The sequence below is a fragment of the Columba livia genome, chromosome 4 (genome assembly GCF_036013475.1).
Source record: "Columba livia isolate bColLiv1 breed racing homer chromosome 4, bColLiv1.pat.W.v2, whole genome shotgun sequence".
Classification (NCBI taxonomy): Eukaryota; Metazoa; Chordata; class Aves; order Columbiformes; family Columbidae; genus Columba; species Columba livia.
In genome coordinates this window covers 66,036,809-66,057,306 of record NC_088605.1, presented here as the reverse complement: position 1 = coordinate 66,057,306, position 20,498 = coordinate 66,036,809, and the positions used below count along the sequence as shown (strand labels likewise).

At 40.0% G+C, this 20,498-nt stretch overlaps 1 protein-coding gene across 4 annotated transcripts in view; it reads left to right on the top strand.

Annotated features, from left to right (window-relative positions):
• The window catches only part of AFG2A (AFG2 AAA ATPase homolog A), a 225,742-nt gene that overhangs the window by 53,822 nt on the left and 151,422 nt on the right, over nt 1-20,498 (top strand). For all 4 annotated transcript variants that reach the window (XM_065062123.1, XM_065062121.1, XM_065062125.1 and 1 more), the window contains exon 14: nt 8,031-8,157. In XM_065062123.1, coding sequence (XP_064918195.1) covers nt 8,031-8,157 — 127 coding nt within the window. The remainder of the gene's footprint in view (nt 1-8,030; nt 8,158-20,498) is intronic.

Here is a 20,498-nt window from a genome sequence, read left to right as displayed (position 1 = left end):
TGGACATACATCTGGAACTGGTTGCAGGCAGGTGGAAATGAACGATGGATCACCATCTAGGTACTTAAGGATTTGGAGATGTGCCTGGGGAAAGCATCTGGAAGAAAGCCTGTTGATTCCAAACCCATCTCAGACTGGCTCCTTTCCTCCTTTTCTCTCCTTTCACTGTGTTTCCTTTTTTGGGCCTGCTTCACTAGCTTCTGGAAGCTGCAATAGCAAAAAATTTGGGCAAATGGAAGAGTCTGGGTGTATGACTGTGCAGATCATTAGGATGTTTCTGCAGTGGTCTGTAGGCCATTTGTTTCAGTCATCTGCTGAGATCTGAGCACTGTTCCCTGTTTTCATAAAGCTCATCTTCTCTTTTTAGGAAGCTTACTTAAAAGCTGGAGGCCACTCAATGGAGTTCTTTCATTTTTCTGTGCTTTTCTTAAAACCCAAATGCCATGAACCACACTTAGTTGGCGAATTGACAGTTGGCAAAACACCATTTTGGCCTGGAGGTGACCATAAAGCTAAATGTATTATAGAAGGGGAATCTCCAGAGGAAACCTGGGAAAGTCTGGAAAATTCAGATTCCCCTTCTGTAATACTCTAATTTTGCTCTTGCAGGAACAGGGGAGATCTGAAACAATATAGTGAATAATAGCTGATACAGATGTGTATAGAATACAAGAGCATCTTATTGTAGGGTGCTGATGGAGGGAAGGGTTGACGATTATCTTCTTTAAGAGATTTTTCTGACAACACAGGCAGGAAAATTCCCTGCTATGGGGAATGTTTCTTATCTTAGCACTGAAGAGAGTGGTATGGTGGTGGTTTTTTTTTAATGAATAGCCAAAATATTTAACTAAAAACATGCAAGATTTGGATGCTGTGTATCTCTCCTAGACCTTTTAATTACACCCAAGCCTGTAGTATCTGTAGTGGTCTGAATTAATAATATGCATTGAAGTTGTACCCTACATGTACCAGAAGTTAATTTGGCCCAGTGCTTTAATAATGATCACTGATGCCTAGATGTGCTTGCTATGCCTTTTTGTTTTATGAATTACCTCTTTTGTTGTGAGTGTATGTACACAGAGGAATCAATTAGTAATTGTGGTTGACAGTTTTGCAGCTCAAAGCAGGAATCGTGCTTGTAAGCAGAAATAAGTATATGACATAAAAAGGTGGTGTGGTTTTGAGGAGGAGAGGGAAAACTGCTGTAGGAAAAAATAGTGATATTGTGCTGCTTATCTAAGCATGCCTCTGTAAACCTAGAATATTTAGTTAAGTTTGGGTTTTGAAGTTCAAAGTTAAGGTAAAGGCCTGCTCTTTAGATATAAGAATATTATGACTGAATTAGTATTTCAGCAGGGGATTAGAAGAGCCTGCTTTTTCTAACTGGCATGGCAGTGTCCATTCTGCTGGACAAAATATCCCACTGATAATTTTTGAATGAAATTCAGTATCCAAGAAGATGCTGCAATTATTATTTTTCTGGTGATGCTATTGGAGTAGATAGTTTTTTCTTCCCAAATGCTGTGCAAAACCTTGAACTGCCAATGCTATATTTCATCGGAGTTTGTGAGGGAAGGAAATAAAACAGTGTGAGAGTTAATTACGATCACGGCAGTTGGACTGAAAAGACAGACTTGGCAGGTGCTCCTTGCTGACAGGTTACCCCTGCAAAGCTCTGACCGAAATGTCAGACTCAATAAAAATCCTTCAGACTGTGTGAGCGAGGAGACTGTCGCGTGGGAGTGAGCTGGCAGGGGGCTTTGGTATTTCAGGAACCTTTTACCTTGGTAGTTTGTGCAAAGTGGAGACTTCTGCCAGAAAGGTCTATTTCAACCCATATTAATTTTTTTTATACCAACCCTTTTGTCGTATCAATGGCTTTTACGTTTGTTTTGATATGAAATTATTTCCAGATATTCCAGTAAAATAATTATTTGAGATGATATCACGTCCACAAGTATTTTTAAAACCTGTAAATTTTGATTACGATTGCAATTCTTTTGTTAGGGGGGAAAAAAATAATAATAAAGGCAGCTTTTATCTGTATGTAAATCTTGCCTGATGTGACATTTTGGAAAAGAAGGTGGGCTGTTCTCCCTTCTCACAAAACCCACGTTATAGATTTCAGCTGTGTGGAGATTAATCCCTCTGCAGTAATTTATCCTGGAGACTTGTCCCAGGTCTGCCTCTTCGACCTTGCGGATCTGCCTGAGGCAGGGTCATCTGTGCAGAAATGGGGCTTCTCAGGAGAGGGGCCCTCCCAGGCTTCCTTCTGGTTTTGTAGCTTCACAGTTGCTGTGCACTCGAGAGTGCTCAGAATGTTCTTGTGTGAATATTCCCTGCATTTTCTGTGTCTACGGTTTAACAGCATAACTCAATTAAGGTCCTGATTCTGAAGCGAAGGTGTTAGACAGGTTTCAGGACATTTATGTTAGGGTTGGGATGGCAAGTCACTGGTTCCTCTCTGCAGGACAGTGATTGAGACTTGAATACATTTTCCAATGAAAATGACATCTGGTGCTCTGAAAAAAACATTAATTCCATTGGCTTTGGAAGTGTTCTAGGCTGCCAGAGGATGCAAACGTACATTTGCACTAGCTCGCAGTGGTGATGCTTACCAAATTTCATCATGATGTGACACACTAATGACTGCATTCTCAGACCGCTTTTAGTTTTCAAATACTAGAAAAATCTGTTAGATAAAGGAAGGTGGAGGGGAAGAAGGAAAGGAAGTTAAAAAAGTGAAAATGCTCAAAACAAGTCGGTTGCTGCCAAAAAAGTGCCTATCGCAAGAAGGGTAACAGATTTAAACCTGGTGATTTCATACATCTGGTTATGTCCAGAAACAGAATCTCTTTGGCTTGAAGAACTATATCAGCTGGTGAACTGTGTGTACTCCTTGATGCAGTCATAGCATCAAGTTGCTTCTGTATCCTCAGAAAGAAGTATGAGTGTGGCTTATGCTGTTCAAGTGGAAATGTCAGTGCCCACTAAGATGTGAATCCAGCTGGTTAGAACAGGCATTGGATAAGGCTGAAGGAGATAAGGAAAAGAAAATGTGCTATGGAGAGCCCTTGCCTGCTATACTGAACTTGGAGCTGGGGCTCATGGTCTCCCAGTTCTTTCAGACAAATCCAGAATTAATTCAGATTAATTGTGAGGCTTCGGTAGACCATAGAATTGAAGTTTATTTCTGTCAAAATGTGTATTGGAAGTGCCTCTAGGCTAAAATAAAATACCAAGAATGAATTTTCTTTCCCATATTCACCATTTAATCCATGGATAGTCTTACCTGACAGTCTCTTGCCATTCAGGAATCTTCTCTGATGGTCAAGCAAAGTGCCTGTGCTGGAGCACGTGTGTGCTTGGTCTGAGACTTGTTGGGACACTTGCAGGATTAGCTGCAATGTCACATAGGGGAGGATATCTGGCTCTAAGTAATGTAATAAACTAGTAAGCAAAGACATTTTTTGCCTTTAAAACTCCTTCATTGAGGATTTTAAAGAAAGAGGGGTTGGCAAGAAGATGGCAATAACACATAGCCTACAGACTGATGTATTTCATTAGGACAACACAAGAGATTAGTTGAAATTCTCAGGCCCTTACAGAGCAGCCAGACTCCTCTTTGCTTGCACTTTTTTTATGTTGAAGTTCAAGGTATTTCTGGTTAGGGCACGGCTCTCGCATCCGCAGGCCTGCGCACACATGGCCCCGTGCGGATTATGTGAGGGGCTTAATTCTGACTGCCTGGATTTGCAGGCAGCGCGTTGACAGGAAATTAGTTTGTACCAGGACGTGCCTTTTGAGGGCTGTTTCCATGCCGTTGTGATGATGACATCGACGTGTGGAGGTCAGGTTGGGGGGGTGATGGGGGCAGAGGCAGCCTCTTGGCTGGAAGTTGGCTTTGGCAATGCCTCCATGGGACTGGAGGGTTAATCATGATTTGTTTCCCTGGCTGCTGTTTGCGTCAAAAGTCCAGGCAGCCTTAGTGAACGTTGCCGTGTTAATTTGAAACCCTTGCTGGGAAATCATGGGAAAATGGAAAAACGCATACTTGCGTGTCACCCTTCAGATTAACAGCTTAGGCAGCACTAGGGCTCTCAGAGCGTGTGGTGCAGCTCCGATGTAAACCTGTGGATTTTTATAGGGTATCCTGTTAAGCCAAAAGTTAATTTGCTGGAGACTCTGAGCTAAATAGGGTTCATCACATGACAGCTTAGTGAACGGTGTAAATAAAAGCACTGAAATTGAAAATTCCTGGTGTCACAGGTCCCAGACACCTCTTCATTTGATACTGCTTTTGTTACTGATAATTTTTGCCTGTGTGGTTGTAACACTTTTTAACTCTGCATTTAGCAAATAATAAGAAAAGCCCTAAAAATTCACCCTTTCATTCTTTGAGGGCTATTATGCCATCAGCGATAGCTTAGCTGCAGTTCTCTGATTATGCCCTAATGGTGTGAAAGTGTTTCCCCTGTAACCATGGGCGTTTTCTTTAGAATAAACTTGTCTTTAATTTTTTTTATTTTATTTTTTTTTAGTATGAAGCTTGTAAGAGAAATATTTATATTGGAGAAAGATGTAATATCCGTTCTACCCACCATATTTCTTCTTTGTTTCATTAAAAACAAGTTTGGCGTCTTCCCCAAAGTCGTCTAACTTCAGATCATCTCATATTATGTTGACATTTTGGTCCCAGACTTACAATATTTTTTTCCTTTGCTTAGCGCTTTCTTGGTGCAGTCCATTGGGTATAAAGTCAAGTAAATGTCAAACTTATGCAAGATGGGAGGCCTGAATTCCTACTGAGACCAGCTTATGTTACAAAGTTGATTTTAATTTCCTTTAAGTTCTGTGTCCTTTGAAAAGAATTTACTGTCTTTGTCCAACACCTCAAGAGTTTTATCATGTTCAGCTCTCTATAAGTCAATGGGACCGTGACCCATGGGTATGGTAGAAGTGCTCTGGTATCCCTTGGGAGTTTGTAACGCGGCTGCAGCAAACCGAGAAGCTGACAACTAGCTAACCCAAGTCCCTTCTCTAATATTTCTTAACAACCTAAATATTCTGTTAGCCAACACTTATTATAGCTCCTCAAAGATATTTTCCAGACTAGGTCTGATAAGTTAACTGTTTTGCACCGGAAAATTACAGAACCAGTTGTAGAATAGGAAAGTTAGAGAAGTTGTGAGGAGGAAATCTGTACCACAGCCATGGGGTCGTTAGGGCTGCTTTGCCCCTGGGACATTTGGGAAGCACTTGGGTTGCAGGCGTGCTGGTGGTGGATGGCGGGGCTGCAGCAGTATGTGTGTGTAACAACTATGCAACTATACACCTGTATTCTCTGTTGGACATAGTTGGATGGCTTAAATTTTAAAATCTAATATTTATTTTGAAAACCACTGTTCAGCTGGATAATTGTACAGTATTTATGTGTGTAGGTGCCTGTATATCTGTATAAACACTTAAGAGTACTTTCAAAAAAGAAGTTTCAGAAAAACTTTTGATATTTAAAAAATTATCCTAATCCTACATAGAGCTGGAGTGACAGAAGACAAAAAGATGTGTGTTGCAGGAAGAAACCTGGCCTCATTTTGAGTTTCAGACTGCTTTAGCATGAAGTTAAATAGATTTGGAGGAATTTGAGAGATTAATTTCTTTGAACTGAATTGAAAATACACCAAGTTGGGTGGGAGAGTTGGTCTGCTTGGGAGTCAAAAGGCTCTACAGAGGGATCTGGACCAGCTGGATCAATGGGCTGAGGCCAATTGCATGAGGTTCAACAAGGCCAAGTGCCAGGTCCTGCACTCAGGTCACAACAACCCCAGGCAGTGCTACAGGCTCGGGGAAGGGTGGCTGGAAAGTGCCTGGGGGAAAAGGACCTGGGGGTATTGGCTGACAGCAGCTGAACATGAGCCAGCATGTGCCCAGGTGGCCAAAAGCATCCTGGCTTGTATCAGGAATAACGTGGCCAGCAGGACTAGAGAAGTGACTGTGCCACTGGTGAGACCGCACTTGGAATCCTGAGTTCAGTTTTGGGCCCCTCACTACAGGAAAGACACTGAGGTGCTGGAGAGAGTGCAGAGGAGGTGACAAGGCTGGTGAGGGGCCTGGAGCACAAGTCTGATGAGGAGCAGCTGAGGGAACTGGGGCTGTTCAGCCTGGAGAGAAGGAGACTGAGGGGAGACCTTATCACTGTCTACAACTACCTGAAAAGAGGGTGTAGCATGAAGGGGGTTGGTCTCCCACGTAATAAGTGATAGGACAAAAAGAAATGGCCTCAAGTTGCGCCAGGGGAGGTTTAGATTGGATATTAGGGAAAAATTCTTCATGGAAAGGGTTGTCAGACATTGGAACAGGCTGCCCAGGGAAGTGGTGGAGTCACCATCCCTGGAGGGGGGAGAATCTTAGGGACATGGCTTAGAGGTGGACTTGGCAGTTGGACTTGATGATCTTAAGGGTCTTTTCCAACATAAACGATTCCATGATTCTATGAGGAGTGCCCATTTTTGGATAGAGAAATGAAGTCCTCTCATGTTCAGTGGAGGGGGGAATAGCCCTGGAAGTGCAGTCCCCGTAGTGAAGGAAGATGTGGGAGGGTGTGTGCCATCCATAAAAGAAGGTTGTGTCAAAAGCAGCAAGACTTTTGGCATTTGCCAAGAGCAGGGCTCCTGCTCTCTGAGGAAGACGAGTAAACCTCCCATTTTTGGTGCTGTATGCCAGTCCCTCAGCCACTTTCCCCAGCCTGCTTCATCTTCCCTGCCCCTGCTCAGCAGAGGGTACTTTTTGGATAAGCCGCTGCCTGCACCAGCCCCGCTCCCCAAATTTATATAGAGCTGGATGCTACAAGGGGCACATACATCATTTGTGTAGTGTGTCTGCCAATATATGAGTATATACACGTAATTGTGATGGACTGAGCATCTCCTGTGTCTAGTAACCTTTCAAATATAAAAAAGTATGATGTGTAGTCACCTATTTTTAATAGTATTTTCAGAAATAAAAACTCTATGTAGAATTAGAAGGATGTTTTAAAGAACACAACTATTCATGAGATTATTTATCACAACAGATCCGTTTGATATCAGTTTAATTTATGCAATGTCTTCCTCTTCTGCATTCTTTGGTGTATGTGTGGATATGAGCACACACATATACATATATGTCCCTACCTATTTATGCGTCACAAATAATTGTCTAGGAAAAAGGTGGTATGTTATTTGGTTATTATTTTTAAATTATTACAAGCTTTAATGAAATTTCTGCAATGTTCTTTGTTGCATATAGTTCAACAGTATAAGCAATTTTTCCGTGAACTTCAAGGTTACTAGAGTGAATTCCAAACTGAAGAAATAAAAGCTCAGGATAGTTTATGCCCTGTCTGTTTGGGGTTTTTTTTGGTTGTTTTTTTCACATATTGGTGGTTTCCAAACTGGCATTTTCCCTTCCTCAGTCTTGTTTTTTTTCCCCCTCGTGTATGGAAAATCAGCCAAGCTAAAGGACTGACAATGCTATTGTGAGGCACTTGGTCAACGCTTGATTTATTATCATTTGATAGGGAGAACATAAAAATATAGAGCAGCTTTTTAAAATGCATAACTATCTAACTTTTTACACTGCGTAGGTTGATGTGAGCACTCACATGGATGGTGCTAAAAGCTAAAGTTTGACTTCTAAAGAAGCTGCATGAATTCATTTGTTTTCTTAAGTGTTTATTCCAGACATTCACGTTGTATTAAAATCTTTACAATTTACATAGCAGAATAGTAAGTAAAACCAACCAACCAAACAAACCTGAGTTGCTTTACTGAATACCAAGAAATCTTTTGAATTCTCCAGTTTGCATTTACTTGCTTCCTATGACTGACACTCTTTTACCTCAGGGACTGAAGGTGAAAATAAAAATCAGAAAGAATTAACATAAAAAGGTGGATCACTATGAATTTGAAAGGACAGTATATTCTTTCCTTTTTTTCTTTCCAATTTTCTGGGAAGGGAAAGCTCATGCTGTGACTTTTCTTTTCAATCAGCTCTTCAGGTGCTGGAAATGTAGCAGACCGTGTCTTGGCTCAGCTGTTAACGGAAATGGATGGGATAGAACAGCTGAAGGACGTGACAATTTTGGCAGCTACAAACAGACCGGACATGATAGACAAGGTACGAATAGATGCACTGCTGTGTATCCTGTTCTCTTGAGAAGACCAGGTTCTGGAACAATTAAATTATCTTCTACTCTCCAAACCCTTGTCTAATCAATTTAATGATTAAAAGTAGAAATGTGAAAATGAAGACAAGGCAAAGAAAAGGATTATGTCTATGGCTTTTTTTTCCTCCCTCTACAGTGTTTTTAATAGAAACAGAATGTTTTGTGATGGCCTTAAGTAGCTGTTTCCTAGAAGAAATTTTCCTTAAATCAAGCTCATTGAACTTATGCAACAACATTTCTGTCAAACTGCTTTTGTGGTTTTTGCTTCTGTTGTGCTTGTTTATGCAGGAGTTTGCTGGAGTTTGTTGGTTCCATTAGTTACTTCCTTTCAAAAGATTAAATATCTCCTTGGTGCCCTTAGCCTGCTGCCAGCAATACCGTTTCCAACTGTAAACAGTACAATTTCTCCTTAGATCCTGCGGTAGCTTTGCTGTAGCAACAAGAACATTTCAAGTTTGTAAAAGCAGGAGGATTGTAACACTTACTGCAGAAAACCTCCAGACACAAAACCAACCCAGCAGCCCTCTAGAAAATCCACTTTAAAGCTGTCTACCACTGCTGTGTCTTCTCACAGCTAAGTGCAGTAGACAGACCAATCTGAAGTGATTTCCTTTAAGGTATATTTTGTAGTGTTGGTAAGGTTCTTTATTCCACAACTTTTCACCTTCGCAACATTCATGAACTTGATGACAAATTAATGAAATTTATTTTCGTGATCTTTTAATGTTAACAAATTCTCCTATTTTAAGATATTTCTTGAATAGTCTTTTCTGTTTGTCTTGGAGCGTTCAGGCATAAAATACTTATGAAGTAAACGCTTTTAAAGTCAGGTTTATATAGAAATGAAATCTTGAGGGGAAAAAAGAATAGTATTTTGGCATAGCCTCTTCCCTTTTGAACTGAAGGAAGCCACACAGCTGACAGTGTCCTGACGGTGTCCTGTCCTAGGCTCACTTAGTGCTTCCTTACACACTGTGTGCTTGCCATGGCAAAACAGAGCTAGCAAAGAGTTTTCAGTAAAAGATAATAGAACTCATCAGAGAAAAATATGCTTGTGCAAAATTGAAATTTTCAAGATTTCACTTCGGTCAAATTGATTTCATTTTTCCTTGGTAACTATTCTTTGGTTTCAGACTGAGTTAAATTTGAAGGAAAGTTTGCATGTGGAGCAGAAGGGAAATTTCCTTCTGGGTCAGTTCAGCTCTGGGCTGTGTTATCTCCATTGCTGCCTGAGAATTCAGTGCTCTGTCATTCTCCCTTCTGCTGGATTTCTCCTGGGCCCACAGTGAATGCTATTTTCTTATATTTTAGTTTTTATTTGAAAAATTGGCATACTGGGACAGTGTTTATTTGAAATATTGGCGATATCAAGGCAGTTCTACAGTGTGTTAAGGCTGCCACCCTCCAATATCTGCAGCTTTTAGATAGGACTAGTTACTAGATACATGCCAACTGTGCCTGCATCACTGATGCAAATCCAGATCTCTTAGCCTAGAACTGAAAGTTTTCATTTTAATCTGGTGGGTAAGAATTGGACATCTTTTATGCATCAGGATTTTATGGGGGTGGTCAACTTTTTAAGAACTAACAGCACACTTTTGTTTAGGTTACAGCATTAGGCTTACGTATTCTTTTCCCAGGTAAAGCTGATATTTCTGACCGTAAATGTAAAGAAAAGGAAAAGGTTGCATGACAGTGCTCCTCACAGGAGCAAGCTGTGTGATTATAGGAATTTTAGGATTTTATTGACAATTTAGATATTTTTAAAAACTTGTTTTACTGAGATATAAGGCAAAGAAGTTCTGGTAACTTTGTAGAAAGAGTTGACTTACAGAGCAGCAGAGCAAAATGTCACCATTCTGGAGGAAGGGGGAGTTTGAACTGTGATTTAAAGGGACTGGAGAAGCCCATTCGAGTTGGTATTGTTCACACCATGTTCCATCCAGGCCAGACAGGCTGTACCAGGACACCATCCCCCCTCAGTCTGTGCAGTATTTGCAGTGCACTAGTTGTACTTTTTCTTCCCTGGAGTAAAGGAGATCGACACCACAAAGTGTTTGTGTTGTGAACTTCATTCACTTAATGGGAAATCTTTCAGTATGGGCCTTTAGTTTATGTTGTGATTGATCGCTTGGAAAAGGTAATATTTGTTAAATCAATTTAACGCTTTATATGGAAATATCAGTTCAGTTATGTATTACAATAAAAGTGTGCCCTGTTTTCATAGATCTTAGATGACTATACAGTAACTTTGAATGTGTGAACTTTACTTACGGTATAAAGGTACAAGGCAGTCTGTAGTCTGTACTTCCCAGGACTGGGAACATGTCTGGTATGTTTTTTGCGATTGTTTTTTAGTATTTCAAACCAAGAATGTTGGAGGAATGCACTTTTTGTAACAATTTTGTAAGCATGTAATATAAAACTTAATAATCCACTTAACATCTCCATTTATGTGGCTGCTTCTTAACTGACAAATATGATCAATCTTCTGTAAGTTGAAAACAGTATGTGAGAATATGGAATGTAAGGGTATTCCCCTGAGCCTAGTGAAGACTTCATCATCCTTGCAGACACTACAGGGTGTTGCTTTTGGATAGTGAATAGATTTTGAATCAGACTTTATAAAGTTGTTTAATGGCAAGGTTGTTTTGACTTGTTTTAAATGTCTATTAATAAGGTAATTTCTCTAAGATCTCATGATTGTATTGAAATCTTATTCCAACCTGAAGTTGCGTCTCATGTTTGTAGCACTTAGCTACGTTGCATCCCATTCATGGGATGCTGGAAATACTTTGTGATAGCTTCTGTTTTTCACAAGAAAACAAAACCAGCACATAATGTTTTCAGCCTTGTATGATGCTGAAAGAGTGATTTGTCTTGGAAGGGAAGTATTCTGGAACAAGATGTTCTGAACATTCTTTGAAAGTGATACAGAAACAAAACACTGACTCAGTAATAATAATAGTAAAACCTCCCCTTCTGTTCTTGTTTCTTTAAGTAGAATTGATGAGCAATAATAGGAGAAATGCATTTCCTTTTTGGTGACTTATCCACTCAGGAGAGCTTTATTTATTTATTTATTTATTAATGCCTAAATACTTTGCAGGAACTTTGTGGAGCTGCTTACCATTTAAAGCTTGTCTATATTTGCCCATGTGTTAGTTGGCCTAACAAGAGAGATCACTCATCCCCTTGCGTAAAATATTTTGAACACTGTGTATAGTTTGATACCTTGAAATTAAAAGTTCTATTCAGACATATATGTGGACAAGTTTTCCGGTGTAGTCTGACAGATTTCCATGGGAGCAAACCTAGACCAACTCATCAGGATTTTTGTTTCCTTTTTTTTTTGCTTTTTCAGTGGAACCTCTTTTCCTTGCCTTCTAGTCCTGGGCTTATTTCTTGGGTGAGAAGGGTGAATTGCTATCATTACCTGCCCATGCAGTTATCTTCTTTTTAAGCAGCATTTCAATCTCCATTAGCAAGAGTACAGCAAAGGAAGAGAGGTTGTCAGCTCCCCAGGGACCTTGGTGGATGTTTTAGCACAGGAAGCTGGATGCATGTTGCTGCGGCATCAGATAGTTTTACCTCCTGCTGGGTCAAATTTGAATGTCAAACACATTAACTGTGATGTAAAACACAAGGCGCTGAGTGAAGGGATGGCCTGTGGTGTAGGATGACATCCTGGTGCTCCTGACAGCTTCACTTTTCCTTATCGTGGGGTGCAGAAAAGATGTATCCTCAAATATGCTATTTGCATAAGAATGACGGGATGTGATAGGACAAATGAAGATTAATGAGATGCTGTGCTGTCAGTGTTGCCCCATTGTCTCTAGATTGATGATGGTCTGGATTTTGTCCGTGTTCATGGGCTTCAGCGTAGCTTGAACCAGAAACTACCCTGGTACTGTGGTTATTGAAGAGCTGAATCTTTACAAATGCTTTGGGGGCCAAGCCTTCCTGTAATAACAATCCTGAAGCATCTTGTGTGCTGGTATAAGAACATGTGCTCTGTGTATTGTGTCAGTGCAGAGGATTTTCACTGCCTTCTTTTGCACATCTGTTTTCTTTTTTGAAAAACTTCCCGCTCCCCAGCCTTCCTCCTCACTGTCTTCCTCTTTCTCTTCCTTTACCTGCAAGTTTTGCTGTTCTTAGATAAGGCCTGTTGGCTTCGGTGTATTAACCACCAGGTTTAAATTCAGAACCATGCCGATACTATTGAGTTGTCTGTTCTGCCTATGTGAACGAACTAAAACCGCAGCCTATATTCTTCCTAGCAACTGCCAAGCATAAGGAAAGGGAATAAAACTCCCTTCCCCTGTGGTTCATTTGGATTTGGAGGAGTTCCTTTGGACAGAGAAGTCAAAGCGAGGTTCAGCAAGTTGATCTGACCCTTAAAATGTTGATTACTGTGTAGTTATGGGACAACCTTAATTTAAAGTGACTTGTTTTGATGAAAATAAAAAAATGCATGATAGAGCCATTTGGCAGAATCAGTAAAGAAACTCTGATTTCTTGCCTGCAGCAAAAGTAAATAATCTTTCCTTTTTAAAAACATCAAAGTTCTGTCTTTCTGGAGGCTTATGGAAAAAATTCAAATATTTAGGTTTGCAGTTTTACAAGTTAAAAGGAATAGGAAAGAATCTTGTGTATTTATTCAGAATTGTCTGAAAATATCTATGTGCTGTGGTAAAGCAGGTGATACTACAAGCATATTTAGCAGTCAGATGCAGTGGCACAAAACTGAGTTGCTACCACATAACATATTTTCCTATTTGCATATTTGCCTTTTTGTGATTTCCATTTTGGTCACATACATCTTACTAAAGGTTCTTCCTATGTTACAGCTTTGGCTTGGTAGGAATTCAGTTTTCCCAAATATAGTGTAGAACTGTGGAGTTACAAGCCACACAATCCATCGGCCACGTGTTATGTTTCCCTCTGTGACAACCGTTCACCTCTCATTTGATTGAAGATGTAGGAAACTCCAGGTTGGAAGGGGCCCCTGGGCTGTCCTCTGGTCCAGGCTCCTGCTTGAGCAGGGCCAACATCAGGGTTAGGTCAGGTTGCTCGGTGCTGGTTTGGGAGGGAATGGATTTTCTCCAAGGATGGAGATTTCACAGCCCCTGGGCACCTGCTGTGCTGTTTGACCACCTTCACCTGGGAGGTTTTCTTTCCTTATCTCTACCATTCTAGCTTGTTGTAACTTGTGTCTGCTGTGTACCTTCGAGAAGTGTATGGCTCCATCTTCTCTACAAACCATCCCGCCACTCGCTGCTGCTTTAGGTACATGAATACAGATAGTTGTGCACTGGATTGTGAAGGAGAACTTTGTGTTATGGGGTTTTTTTTGTGGGTTTTCTTGTTTGTTTTGTTTTTTCCTATCCCTAGCTGCTCCTGAAAGAAGGTTCTACCTGTACTAACCTGCTTTAGGATTCTGGAGGAAGAAATGTAAATATCTAGCTATTAATTCTGTTCTGCGCTGGATTTGGCTCAAGGATGAGCAGTCAAGTGTCCCTTGGCCTTGCAGTGATACAACACGAGCAGAGTCCCAGCAGGGAACAGGGGTATGTCTCTATCTGTCATTTCTCAGCATTGCTTCTGTGCAGATTTCATCCAGATTTGAAAGATAGGTGGCACAGGAGTGGGTACTTTTTAGGAGGAGGAGAGTGTTGTAACACTTACTGCTAGACCAAGTATTCTATGATAGTTGAATAAATTAGTACTAAGTAAACACTAGTTAGAATTAAATCTTTTTGCATACTTAATTTGGCACAGCTAGGTTACTGGAGATGAAGTTGTCCAGCCTGGAAACTGGTAGGTATAGCTATCAAGTAATTTGCTAAACTTCTTGCCTTGTCTGCTGTCATGTTACTGCAATCAGTTGTCATTTCTAGGTGGGCTTTGTAGTCATCATGAGAATAGAACAGGTGGCAAAGTATTTCAGAGCAGAAATCAAATAATGTAAATGCAATTGCTGTGCCTCTCCACAGTGCTGAACCATTAATTATTATTTTGTTTTTACTATAAGTGCTGAAATACCTCTCTGCTTCTCAAAGGGCACTCCTCATATTCTTGTAAAGCTCTGGGATTAAAAATAGAGAGGTTTTTGTGGGTATCCTTTTCAGTTAGCCAGCACCTCGAGTGCTTACATCATTTTGCCCAGGTGCAAGTTTAGTTCTTTGAAATAACAGAAGATGTGGGATTTCTTTTGAAGACAAGATTGTTGTGGAACATATAATAAATTTTCTGAAAATGAAGCTTTAGGGAAAAATTTTATCAAACTACATGCCATTGAAAAGAGGATGTGATATTGTGAAATTGTTTCACAGTCTTGGCACAATCACGTTTTCCATCAATCGTTTTTTCCCTGTGATTTTTTGGTTTTTACCCTTAATCTTGTTAAACTTGCAGCTCTGAGTAGGGCAAAGAGGTGCTCTAGAAAGTAGCTGTTTCTCAAAAAATCTAATTTTTGCCTTTATTAGTATCAGGTGTTTACATTTTAAGGTGATTAAGAGTGTACTAAGTTGATTTAAAAGAAGAAAAGCAAAAAGAGTGAATGAAACCATTTAGGAATTGTCACAAATTCTTTTCACCTGCCAAACTGAAGTGACTGACTGGACGCAGCTGATGAGCACTGCTGCTGACCGGCCAAGACCTCCAAGCTGGTGATTTGAGGCTGGATTGCATCCTGAGCCCATTGCCCCTAAAGAGCCCGACTGCTCTGTTTGAATGCAGAGGTCGTTTAAGTCAAGCAGTGGGTGTTAAGATTCACCTGAAAATCTCTCTCTCCCTCCCTACCTCCCCTTCCTTGCTGATGAAAAGTTTGTTTTCTCATGAGTACAGCAAATAAAATATTTCCAGGTGTGCAAAAGTGATTTTTGTTTCCAACTATTCGATTGTCAGAGTGTGGAGGGCTGAGTAGTAAATCAGCCTTAAGGCTGCTACGGTTTTAAAAAACAAAATCTTAGTGGTGACAGCTGAAGAGCACAGTGACTTTTTCACTCAAGATTTATTACTTGCCTGAAAAGAAAGGTTGGAGGGAAAACTTGCTGGGCTGCATATTTTCTCCTTTAACAGATACACTATAGGGCCAGGATAAATTTGCTTTATTTTTTCTGTGGAAACATACCTCTAAACAATGTATGTAAAAAAAAAATAGAATGGTTTTACTTCAAATAGAACACAAAAGTAAATATGTTTGCTCTTATTCTTTATAAAGGAAAGCATTCCTTGCATTGGCTCGGTCATGTATTTTAGCATCACTAATATTTTCATAAACTTCTTTGCAACACATGCCAGAAAACTTACTTGAAGGTATTAAAGTGTGTTTACTTCTTTTGGTAAAGTGTAACGGTGGGAAAGTAGAGGCCAATGGCCAAAGTTTGTTCTTATTCGTACCTCCTAGCCTAACAAAGTCCAGATGAGGAGCACAGCATGTTAAAAAACCTCCAGATAATTCACCAAGTGGGAAGTTTGAAAGGCTGTCAGATCCATGTTCGTTGTGTAAATAACATCCCCCAGTTCAGCGAGTCTGTAACTGTGATACCACCTGTGTGTTTGTTGGGTTGGTTGGTTGTTTTTTAACATTGACATGGAAATGACACTGTATTTGTAACAGAATGTGGGAATATACACTTATGGGTTAAAATGATTCATGCTTCTAAAAAATGGAGTGCATTTCAGCAGTACATGTAGGCTGGGTGTAAATTCCTAAGTGTTGGGTTAGGTCAACTCTATTCCTCGTGTGGGTTTAGTGACAAAGCATACAACTTTGTCTACAGAAGTAACGCTAATTTTATGACTGATTTTCACGTACAAAGTTTTACAAGCAAGTTTTAACTGTGCTTGTAAAAGTACAGGTTTTCACTTCCTACTTGAATGAGTTGAGAACAGTCTCTATGACGATAACCTCTCCCTCTTAAATCCTTTCAATTCGCTCTTCCCGTGTTGTGTCAGGGTTTGGGTTGTGCAGAGTTAGCTCTCCAGAGCCATGTGTCTTGGCTCAGTGCCTGTGGGAGCATCTTTGGGAGCCGCCAGGGCCTTGGTGGCTTGTAGCTGGGGATCCTGGGCTTGATGGCAGAGAAGCAAGGCCTATTTCGCAGTCAGGCATGTTGGATCTCATGAGTCTTCTTATATTTAATAAGCTACATTAGGGCAGTGACAACAGTTAAGGAAGAGACATTCCAAAAAGTCTTGTTTTGTTTAAATATTTATGGGAATGATGTAGAAAGGGTGTTAGTGTAGCACTGTGAGCTACAGGGGCTGGAGAAATGGCCACAATTATGGAACTTGGGCTGTAGCCATGAACACATTTAGTGCTTCGTTTGCAGTTGGTCTTCTGCTCAGCTTTCCTCTTTGTGGATGCAAAATGCACAGTGTGTATGTAGTTTTTTTTGTGTATACTATATTAAAATAGTATTATAGAGAATGTTGTGCTTGTCAAGCACCTATGAATTAAGAACTGCCATAGGTAAGCTTGTGTGTATAATCTTGGGTCATTCTTCTTTGTGCATATGCATCATAATATAATCTTTAATTATGTTAATTAAAGTGGTATTCATTTTGCATGGTTAATTAAATTGCATTAATTTAGAAAATTATTTTTACAAGTCATTATGATTGTGTCTACTTTAATTACCTTAATACTCATATTTCCTTCTTTTGAGGGCTTTGATTTATGCTGTTTAAAATCAGAGGAACAATTGCTAGTTTCTGAGGGGAGTATCCAGATTCCATCGTGTGGTGTTATATCGAGAACTTTGTGGCTATCAGCAGCATAGGACCTTCTTGATCTGCCATAGAAAACTTGGTTGCTTGAAATAGCTGGTAAACTGACAACAATGTTAAACTCCTTTGCTTTGTGGTGTCTACTGTGCAAGAATGGGACTTTTACCTGTTATCTAGGATATTTTCTGACAACATAGGAATGGGTAGATAAATTACTTTTTCAGTAGTAACGCTTCTTCCAGCTTTCCGTGAGCGTAACTCCTTCCTTACATTTTTCCTTGTTGTTTCTCCCTGTTCAGTTTGCTGGCTCTCTTTATCCAGTATCCAATCTGGGTCTGTGTTTCCAATGACTCCTGACTTCACATCTTCAACAAAGTATTCATCTAATCTCAGTAGTATTCTTGCTTCTAGTCATTTTGCTCAGTTGATGTCAACTTTTTTCCCTGTGCTTCTCATCAGGCACATTCCTGCCCAGCCAGGATTCCCCAGTCCTCTTTCTCCTCCCAGGCTCCCACATCTGGTGTCCTTTCTTAGTGAGTATCAGTTTTGCCCGCTGTCCAGACTCTTACTTTTCAATGAGTTTACTTCTCGTATCATGCTTTTCTTTCTCGTGGAGTCAATTCTGGTGTCCTCTTTCTCCTTGTCCTGCTTGACTGGATGCAGGTGACTCCATTAAGAGGAGAGGTCATTTTCCTGCTGTCAGTTTGGGAGCCAGGATCCAGCATGGCCTGCAGACTCCTTGAGCCTTCGTAGGATCAGTCTTTGAGGGGTCAAAACTTGGAAAATGCATCTGCTAAATGTCAAGAATCCTCACAAAGCTTTTTCAAATTGAGATGTTTCAAATCCTTCTAATGTGGTCAGATCTCAAGACCTCCCTCCAAAGGTTAGGGTGAAATAATTTTATTATTTGTGTAAAATTGTAGATCAAGCGACATTTTTCCTGGCCTCCTCCTCACACAACAGCTGAAATGTTTTGACTGGAACATTACAAAACAAATCAGTCAAAGGCAGCCAGCCAGCTTGGAAAGGACAAGAAGGTCAAAGCTCAGAAGAGCATAAGGTACTAAATGCATGGTCTTATAAAGTTAAATGTTGAGTGACTTCTATGTTAAGTGCTGATACTAATCTCTCCCCTAATAGGGTGGAAGCTGTTTCAGTGAAAATGGAAGTCATGGTTGAATAGAAAGCCCAGCATTGTGCATACCAGTGGTTTAGTATCAATCATGGCGGAGTGCAGCCTGGGAGTGGTGACCACAGTGTCATTCGCTGGTTGGACACTTTAAGGTGGTGACCATTTTAGTTTGAGGTATAGAAAACCTCTGAACCTCAGGGCTTTACAATGGGCAAGTCAGAATATGATCAAGTTCTCTACGTTACTAAAGGGCTCTATGAACAACAGTTGAATTTAGGGATTTGCCAATATACACTTTTTTCTAAGTAAGGATAATAGTAATATTTTACTTGAGGATCTCCATGGATACTGGAGGCAACCATTGGTGTATTCAGTTGATTAGAGCAGTCTTTCGTTTGTGACAACTCTGTGGAGAGAAGGAAAAATACCGCATCATAGGCATCATAGACTAGTTGTGGTTGTGTGTGGGTTGGTGTGTTGTGTTTTCTTTTTATTATTATTATTTTTGTTTGTTTTGTTCAAGAGGATCCAGCCTTCCATTTTATTTGCTTCATCAGTGATGAAAACTGGATGTCTTGCACATGTGGTGTCTGTACCGCTTAGGGATAAGTAGACCATTTGTGTGCAGTACCTGTAGCAATGAAAGAAAAGAAGTTTGTTCAGGAAAAACAGGTTCTTTCTATAACATCTTAGTCATTAAAAACCACAATTCTTAACATCAAGCTAAATGAAGGCAGCGCTATAGTAATGTAGCATAAAAGAAAAGGGAACAGTCTGAAGGTTATTGATTCATAATACCTCATTCTCATAAGTTATGTGGAAGGATTGTGATGCATACTTGCAGGAGTGCAACGCTAGGGCTCTATTCATGTCCAAATGAGACATTAATGTCTCTTATGAACAGTGGACACTTGGTAGATGGGTATTTAGGTCACTGGAGTACCTCAGGGTTGCATATGCCAATGTCATTTAATAACAAAAGCTTGTTTGAAGCTCTGTATGATTTGATGTATATACAACTGTAAGAGTTGGCTCAGAATCATGACAGTTTCCTAGATTTTTGGGATAATCTAGAAAAAGGTGTAGACTACAAGGTATTTGAAGCTGATTGAGAAATGTCTGGAAGTCATATGAGTATTTTGATTGAGTGGTGCCGGGCAGTGGCTGATAAAACTCCACTCAGCAGTTCTTCTGGAGATCTCAGGTGACTGCTCCTTCTGGGGGTTGTGTCTGTTACATGTTCTTGCTTCACTCGGGAATTCAATTAAAAAGGGTGTAGTTACTTGTTCCTTTGTTTTAAATGTAAGTGTATTTTCTCCATGGCAAATTAAGCTTTGTACTGCAGAGACACCTATACCAGACATACAGAAAGATTTTGAAAAGCTCTCTCTTGAATGTGCTTTGTGCACACTTTATGACAATATTCTGAATGCTTTCTATAGACTCTTCCTGAATAACTGGTCCCTATCAGATGCTGAAAAGCTTGAGGTTATTTGAGAGCTGTTCCTTTGTTTTGGTGATCACACAATAAAATTCTTGCTTTGTGCTACTCATCTCTTTTAAACCTAAAAATGAGCTGCTTTGGTTTTGTTATACTAGCCACTACTTTAGATAGAATGTGTATTCTATTTTCCTGTTGATAGCCTCACTCAAAGTTGTAATGCGAACATAAAAAAATGGTATGAAAACAAATTTTAGAAAATAGAAAATTCTATTAATTAATAGCATATTAATTGTATATGGTCAAGTTTTGCTGCTGTTGTTGATATCCTTTCCCTGTAAACTCACATCAGTAACCATGAGCGCTGTATAACAAATCTTTTCTGTCCTTATCCTCCTGTGTTTCTTTTTCCCCCCACATCCACTTTCTAATTTCCTGTACAGGGAGTTTTGCTTTGTAAACTCTGTTCGGGAACTGGGTTGGCAGTTGATACAATAGAAAAGGATGTCAGAACTTGCATCAATGTCACTAGAGTTTTTCTCAGGTGAAGACACAGAGATAGAGAACTAATGGAGTATGAAGATAGATAAACAGAGGTAAATAAACCTCTTGAAACACTGGGCTATTTATTTAGAGGGCTGCAGTCATTACTAGCTTAAACTTCATGGCCTGTGTATGAATGTGCTTCTGTGTCACCTGCAGTAATACCTTCCGAAACTGCTAAGAGGAGGGAAGGCAAATTATTGACTTTTCCAGATTTGTAGTGTCCCTTCTGAGACAAAGAGACCGGGACTGCACACAGTATCCAAGGTATGGGTGCGACTTGGATTTCTGTGGGTGCAATATGCTTTCTTCACTCTTTTATTAGCAGTTCCAAATTTTTAATACTTGATTTGCTCTTTTGGCTGCTGCCAAGAACTGAGCTAAAGTTCTCATCACTGTCTATTAAAACTAGAAGTGGTAATGATTCATCTTACAGCCCAACC